This window comes from Vitis riparia, chromosome 9, assembly GCF_004353265.1.
Source record: "Vitis riparia cultivar Riparia Gloire de Montpellier isolate 1030 chromosome 9, EGFV_Vit.rip_1.0, whole genome shotgun sequence".
Classification (NCBI taxonomy): domain Eukaryota; kingdom Viridiplantae; phylum Streptophyta; class Magnoliopsida; order Vitales; family Vitaceae; genus Vitis; species Vitis riparia.
In genome coordinates this window covers 6,657,648-6,665,305 of record NC_048439.1, presented here as the reverse complement: position 1 = coordinate 6,665,305, position 7,658 = coordinate 6,657,648, and the positions used below count along the sequence as shown (strand labels likewise).

At 36.2% G+C, this 7,658-nt stretch overlaps 1 protein-coding gene across 1 annotated transcript; it reads left to right on the top strand.

The window, feature by feature from the left end:
* Positions 1-721: 721 nt before the first annotated feature.
* Positions 722-3,488, top strand: LOC117921743 (probable polygalacturonase At3g15720). The gene is made up of 9 exons (XM_034839707.1): positions 722-832; positions 929-1,063; positions 1,172-1,324; positions 1,412-1,435; positions 2,116-2,323; positions 2,421-2,502; positions 2,808-2,916; positions 3,018-3,131; positions 3,258-3,488. Exons 1-9 carry the CDS (start codon positions 722-724, stop codon positions 3,486-3,488), a joined length of 1,167 nt encoding a protein of 388 aa, XP_034695598.1.
* The last annotated feature ends 4,170 nt before the right edge of the window (positions 3,489-7,658 follow it).

Genomic DNA, 7,658 nt, shown 5'->3' with positions numbered 1-7,658 from the left:
TAGAGCCTAATCCCAATTGAGTTTGGATTAAAAAAACTTAACCCAAACCCAAACCAAATATTAAAAATAGTTGTCCAAGCTTGCCCAAAGGATTAATTCAACCTATTTTATAACGTTTTTGAATTGGATTTATATTTTCATGGCTAGCTATTCTTTTTTCTCTAAAACAATATTTTAGGGCTGCGAAGTTTTGTATTAAATTCTGTATTGTTTCTCTTTTCCATTGATTTTGTTTTCCTTACATTTTTATAAAACAATATTTCAGGACTGATGAGTATTATATTAAATTCTATATTGTTTTTGTTTTGCGTTGATTTTGTTTTCCTTCCATTTCTTTTAGAACCAAACAAGGAAAATGAATTATTTGGTAATTTAATGTACCTTCTTTCTTTCTAATCTTGCTTCACAATATTTTCTTTCCTTATAATGTTTTAGGAATCAAATATAGGCTAAATGAAATTAATTTAAGGAATTCATAAATAGACGTAAATATTTAACAATAAGATAAATTTAAAACGATTTGTATATAAATAAATAGATGATGGCTATAGCATTTGTCTTGTGAAACTGCTTCTGATCTTGCTTTCCTTCTCGGATTGATAAAATGGTGAGAAGAATATCTCTCTTTTATCACTGTAGACCATGTTCTATTACTACTGTATTCACATTACATAGAGATTTTCTTATGCAGGAACTCTTCACCATTTTCTTGGTCTTATGCATGGCTGCAATGGGAACATGCCATTCAGTCGATTTTAGCTTACTCCATGGGGGTCAGACTAATGTGATGAATTATGGAGCTGTTGGAAATGGAGCTACAGATGATTCCCAAGTATATAAAATAATTTTTACTATTTTCTCTTGATTATTACTATTTTTTTTTTGTTCAGAAATGAGAACTTTGGACTAATTTATGTGAAACGCACAGGCTTTTATGAGGGCATGGAGGGACATTTGTGCAGGTAAATCATATCCCAACCTCGTCATACCTGGAGGAAAGACGTTTTTGTTGAGGCCTGTGCAGTTCTACGGCCCATGCAAACCCTCTAAAATTTATGTTGAGGTATGTTAAATTTCTGAATTATTCTACTGTTCTCTCCCATCTTCCTAGTTCAATTTTACCTGAGGAACACTGACTGCAGAAGGTTTTCGATAATGTGGGGGATTACAGGTATATGGCCGTATCGTGGCACCGAAACTTTACGACTATGGTTCTAATAACTTAAATTGTTGGATTGGCTTCTGGCATGTGAATGGACTCACTGTCAAAGGAAATGGACAAATTAATGGCCGGGGTGCTGAGTGGTGGCAAGCTTATACATCTGTGAGTTAGCCCAACTGATTTCCTAGAAACTTCTTTAATTTCCTTCTTCATCAACTCTGGATTCTCATGCCTGATTTTGATGTTCAGGGGAAGATATATCAGAGACCTACTGTAAGTTGAATGCCTCAACACCTTCAATTGTTTTTCATGTATTGATTTTATCATTTGGCTTTTTCTAAATAATTCTAGGATTGATTTTATTTTAGGTTATCCTTGATTCCTTCAAATTTTGATGGAAAAAACGTAAGGGGAAAAATTGTAATTTTTTTTTTCTAAATACATTTTTCTCTTTTCTTGATCATGATTTATTATACATCATGCATTTTTCAAAAGGAAATTGTATGTAAATAGCAAAATTAAATCAAAAAAATTTTCTTGATCATATCCCTTTATTTTAGCGATCTTGCATGGGATATATATTAGATGCATGGACGTCTCCTATGTCTTCAAGAAGTTTGTCATCTCAATATCTTCTTTATTGAGATCTCTCAAATGGTCCTTTTAATCAATATCATAGTTTTGAAACCTTTATTATTTAGAACTACATATGGTAGTAGCCATACTTTTAGAAGTAGACATACATGTATTAAAATATTGTATGTTCTTTCATATATATTACTACTGATTTCATTATGGAGTTTCAAACACATTGTTAGTGAAATATTATTGAAATCAACACATACTCATACAAGTGTTCATTATATCATATGATTCAAGACCTGAATTTTATCATTTCAATTAATCTCTTAGCTTACTTATAGATTGATACATGCTCCTACTGTGAATCATAGGCCATGGGATTCTATAGTTGCAACAACCTTGTACTCCAAGGATTAAACTTCATAAATAGCCAAAGAAACCATATCAGTGTATCAGGCAGCAATGGTGTTACCATCTCCCACCTCACCATAACTGCTCCTGATTCCAGCCCCAACACTGATGGCATTGATATTTCCCACTCAAAAAACGTTCGAGTTTCTGACTCCACCATTGGAACCGGTATAATTTCTTAAAGTTTTGCTCCCATTCCTCGTCTTCTTTTCGCCTAAGCCTTGCATGTTATTTATTTACGAGAACACTGTTACTGGATTTGTAGGTGATGATTGTATCGCTTTCGGTGATCAAACCTCCCAAGTTTTCGTCAAAGGTGTGGCATGTGGTCCCGGTCATGGTATAAGGTGTGTCACATATAATTAAGCTCTAACCTTTTCTAAACATGCTTAATAGGGAATATGATCCAAGCTACCCTATCATTGTCCAAGAAGGAACTGAAAAAGAAATGCATATGAGTATTTGTAGAGAGTTAACATTCTTACTAAGGGGAAAAATGGAAGAACATCCCTCATTTCCAAATTTTTTATTCAAACTGTACTTGAAGCTCCATTACTTCTGAATTTTATCTCTTCCCCCATTTTATATGAAAAAAATCTAAAATATATTTAAAAGGCTGAATTGGGAAGATCAATATGTATACTTCTTGTAGTATTGGAAGCCTGGGCGTGGGTGGAGCAAGTGCCCAGGTGGAAGAAATACATGTGGACAGTTGCAGCTTTAAAGGAACTCAGAACGGAGCAAGGATCAAGACATGGCAGGTAATTAAACCATAATTGTTCTCATTAAGACAAGTAGCTTGATTCAAATTAGGGTGCATGTTTAATTCTTATTTAATTTTGTGGATCTTTTTCTTCTCTAGGGAGGGTCTGGATATGCCAGAAAGATTACATTCAATAACATTAAGCTCGAAGATGCTGAGAATCCCATCATCATCGACCAGTATTACTGTCCCCATTCAGTATGCCAGACTACGGTAAGAATAATCAGTACTTGTTGAATCTGGTAAACAATGAGCTTATTAGTTGATTCTTTTCATTAAATATGAAGGCAACTACAGACAGAGTGCTGATAAACATATTGGTTTCACAAACTATTGCAGAAATCTGCAGTCCGAATAAGCGATGTATCATTTACTGGATTTTCGGGAACATCTGCAACAGATAATGCCATCAAGCTAAGCTGCAGTGAAACTGTGGGTTGCACCAACATTTCACTGGACTACATCAACATAAAATCAGCATCTGGGAATGGAAATACTTACTCCTCCTGTATCAATGCTCATGGAACAGCTCATAACACATTTCCTTCTCTGTCGTGTTTATCGAACTAGCTTCACATTTCTTCCAGTAAACAGAAGTTGTTTATCAGAATAGTGAGGCAGCAACCTTTTGAACCAAATCAAAATTATGTTTTTATGAATTTTCTAGTGTTTGATCAATCTCTTCTGTGGCTTTTTTGCTTGTTTTTTTTTTTTTTTTTTTTTGTTGCCGTAGATTCTCTTTGTTTCAGTATTTGAAGAGTAATGCGCATAAATAATATACTTATCCAATATTTCTTCTATTCATGGCAATAACTTTATATATTATGATATATTTCATATATACTTTTGGTAACCACATTTACTCGAGTCTGAAGTAAATTTTTAATCCTAGCTTCTACCATCTATTGGTCTATCAAACTTTCAAAACAAGGGAAGCAGCCCATTGCTCACAATTATATCCCTTATGATCCCAAGCTTTTCACCCTCTTCACCAGCACTCAAATCTCCATCAGCAGGTAAAAGACCTGACACAGTGCACAAATATGGTGCCACACTGACAATTCTGGACAGATAATGAATTTCCAATGCTTCCTTCTGTTTCTGCTCTATTCCAAGAAACCAAGGTCCCTAAGGTGCATTTCCCAATCGTTTTATGCACCTTGTCGAAATCATTGAACCTACAATATATATGGACCAAAGCATTCCCAAAGTACAAGTTTGCGCCAAAAACCAGCTCCAAAACAGGTTTTGAACGCTCTTAGCTATCCCAAAATCAAAAGAACCTGACTCTAGTTGACTTAATACATGGGTTGATTTGAAACCACCAAGTTTTCGCAACTCTGAAAAATTTAAATTTGCATGGCTAATTGTGAAGTTTGAATTTATATTATATAATTAGAAAAGCAACCTTTCACCTTTATTGTGGAGATATAAAACAAGCTTACTTACTAATAAAGCAGAGCAACAGGCATCATCTTTCTCAAAGTCAAGTTTCTCTGTCTGACTTTAGTTTGAAATGAGGCTTGCGCAGGGGCGTTCATGTCTTTTGGCTCCTTCCCGCCTGGAAGTTAGCTTGGTGACTAGCTTCTATTGCTAGCGCTTGGACTTGGAAGCAAGCTACAACTACCTTGAATCAATCAATGAATGAATGAAGAGGAACCGCTTACCGAGGAATAGAAAGGGGGGACAAGTTGGTTTGAGGACCCATTGGTCAAAGGAAAGGGAAGATCCTTATTCTGGGATGGAGCCGTATGATGCGAGAGTGTCACGTACGATTCCTTTGAGAAAGGTGTGATACCACTGTTGGATTTTAAGGGTATGGAAACACAAGACTAGCCCAAAAGACACAAACAAAGAACAAAATGAATAAAAAGAAAAACTTATTGGCTGATGCGTGACAAACACTGTCCTTGAAATAGATTCAGCCTCCTCGAAGACGAACTCGATGCACTAGGGTGCCGGTGGTCTACCTCCAAGATTCAACAGTCGGATCTCATCTTGGGTGTATTCTGTAAGCAAGATGTGTACAACTCAAGTATTGAAAAAATTCTTTCAAATAGATGTGTGGAAATACTCCCTAACAAAACTCTCTGAAAAATTGGTATATTAGCATAGAGAGGTGATATGCTTTTATAAGCCAATAATACAGGCCCAATGAGAATCTACTTGTAATTAGAAGATGACACAAAATGGAAGGTGATTCTACTTATAAAATGAATGAGACTCTACTAGTTCAATGGACTCTTCCCAAAAATATAACACTAATAAAATAAAATAAAATATAATAAATAAAAATTAATTCTCAATAGGACACTTCCCAAAAATATAAGACTAATAGAATAAAATAAAATAAATTAAAAGTAATTTCCAAAAATAAAAATAGAAATTATTTACACTCTTCCTACAACCACCACCTATCAAGCTTGACGAGCGGTCCACAGAGCTCCATCCTTACTCACCTTGTCCATGTACATTGCTATCTCTAGGATGTTTGCCGCCTATCCTAGATCTTCTCATTTCCAAGAAGATCTCGGGCTCGATCTGGTTTAGTATCAAGGTGATTCTGTTTCCGTTCCTATATATATATATATGGGTCCGTGCAGCATTTCCACGATATCGTTATGATCAATTAATGGGACTTGGCCGGAAAGTGTTCTTGCCTCTATCATTAGCTCGGGTAGTCCCTATTTCTGGTCTTTTAGTCACCTTTCAATGGCTCTCTTAATTATGTGTGAGGATTTGGCCTCTTTAGTAATGGGAAGCAGGCTCGTCCCTGAAAATGCTTGTTCGTTTGTTGTGTTGTTTGGGGGTAAAAATCTTCCTTACTCGTGCCTAGGAACTCAATAACGTGGCCAGTAAGTTAGCCGGCAGGGGGGAGGAAGTGTGCAATCCTGTAGTTTTCGTGCGTGTAAGCCTTAAGCATAGTTCCTTCCTTATTTGTAAGCGCTCTAAGGAGAGTGAGGTCTCTTGAATGAGAGGACTTTAGTATTGTTGAAGTTTAGGCTCTCAGTTAACGCTTTCAGTTATGAGTAGAACTCGCTATAAGCCTTTATTTAACAAAAACGCGAGTTTATTGAAGTGGGAATGAGATATCACCCTTTGTTTACCGGAAAATTTTTAACATCTTCCATTATTGGAAACTAATAATATATTACATTTTCGTTTGGGGGATGGATTAGATACTGAAGTTTCTTCAGAAGTCATCCACCCAGCCACCTTTGTTTATGATGCAACATGGAAGGTATATTTTTGTACCAGAAGAAGCTTTGATTTTTGAGAAAAATTAATGACAAGGGGCGAAGCATATTGCTAAAGGCTTTATTTATGGGTAAAAGCCAACCATTGAGCCCCTTTCAAAGTTCTCTAGACAGATTTTCCTGTTCCTATGTGGATATGGAAGCATACGGGAGATACCTGTTCCAACATGTGGTTCCTGTAAGAGATTGGTATTTAAGCAGGGTATCATAAAGCCATGAACCCTCCGATGGAGAAGCTGACTGAACAAGAGGTTCAACGGATTTGGAAAGAAATGTGGAATCTTTTCAATCAGACATTCCACTGGGGTATCCAATATATTACCAGTAAGCAAAAAGAATGGAGGGATTAGTTTGTTTCTAGATTTAATAGATCTTAATAGACACGCGATCAGGCATCCTCCTCCTCTCCCAGTGACAGATGGGCCTCTTGCATCTGTTAATGGAAGATAGCCATAGCCCATGTATTTCAGTTGCCAGATTACACTAATGAAGTACACTTGCACACGGCAGACAGTTGAACTAGTAAGACTTTGAAGCCTTATGACTATATGAAGTGAGGAATTTTTGATTGCCATGTGAGAGTCACATTCAAAAGCATAAAGCTACTGACTTTCACTGCACTAGTTTAGTCTAGTGGCTAAACCCTCCTTTCCCTCTATGGCTTATCAGTCTAGCAAGCATCTCGTTTTGAATGAAAAAAGCTCAAAAGCCTAAGACTGCAGAGGAATTAAAGTCTAGCACTCCAAGGAAAGGAATTAATCTCTCTTTCGTTTAAGACTAGTTAGAGCATAGGGATTAGCGGAATTGTAAACAATTTTTTTTTGCCTATGATATGATATATAGGAAAGGATAAATGCCCATATTTCTTTATAGTACGAAGCACTCTTAGCACTTGCTGGGATCAATTCTTCGATTGAGAGGCATTCTAACAACTTTCTTCTCTTCCAAAAATACCTATTCTTACAAAGACACTATGATATGCAGGCAAATAGAAAAAACATCCTAACATAGAGCGGTAAGAAGAAGAGAGTAGACAAAGAATGAAGAAAAGAAGATGATTCTTGCAGCCTCATGCATCTACCAATATAACATTGACTCTTGGGATGACAAGATTGATATTGCCTAAGCAGTCTATCTAGCTATGAACCATTGTTGTAAGGCCTCCAATCAGTAAAAAGTACTTCATTGAGTCTATGCAAGGAAGATGAGATTATCGTGGACTGCTTGCCTTAGTTTGAACTCATGAGATTGAGAGAGATGGGGAAGTAGGCGAAGCTGTTTAAGTAAGAGTTACCTAATTGATTAAATATTAGTCAATTTCCCACAAGAGCATACTCATTTCCGCACCAAAATTTAATTGCCTTTGATATGACTCCTTTGACTGCTAATTTTGTTCCACCCGAAGGCTAATTGTAAAAAGTCATTGATGCATATGCCACAAAGAGTTGTATTTGAATCTGTATTTGATGATGATACTGTTACA

What these genes read in the sequence shown, in the direction of transcription:
- LOC117921743 (XM_034839707.1), top strand. Translation starts at nt 722, where the DNA reads ATGGCTGCAATGGGAACATGCCATTCAGTCGATTTTAGCTTACTCCAT. An exon ending in GGTCCCGGTCATGGTATAAG is followed by an intron (nt 2,503 to 2,807) that starts GTGTGTCACATA and finishes TACTTCTTGTAG; the next exon opens with TATTGGAAGCCTGGGCGTGG. An exon ending in CAAGGATCAAGACATGGCAG is followed by an intron (nt 2,917 to 3,017) that starts GTAATTAAACCA and finishes TTTCTTCTCTAG; the next exon opens with GGAGGGTCTGGATATGCCAG.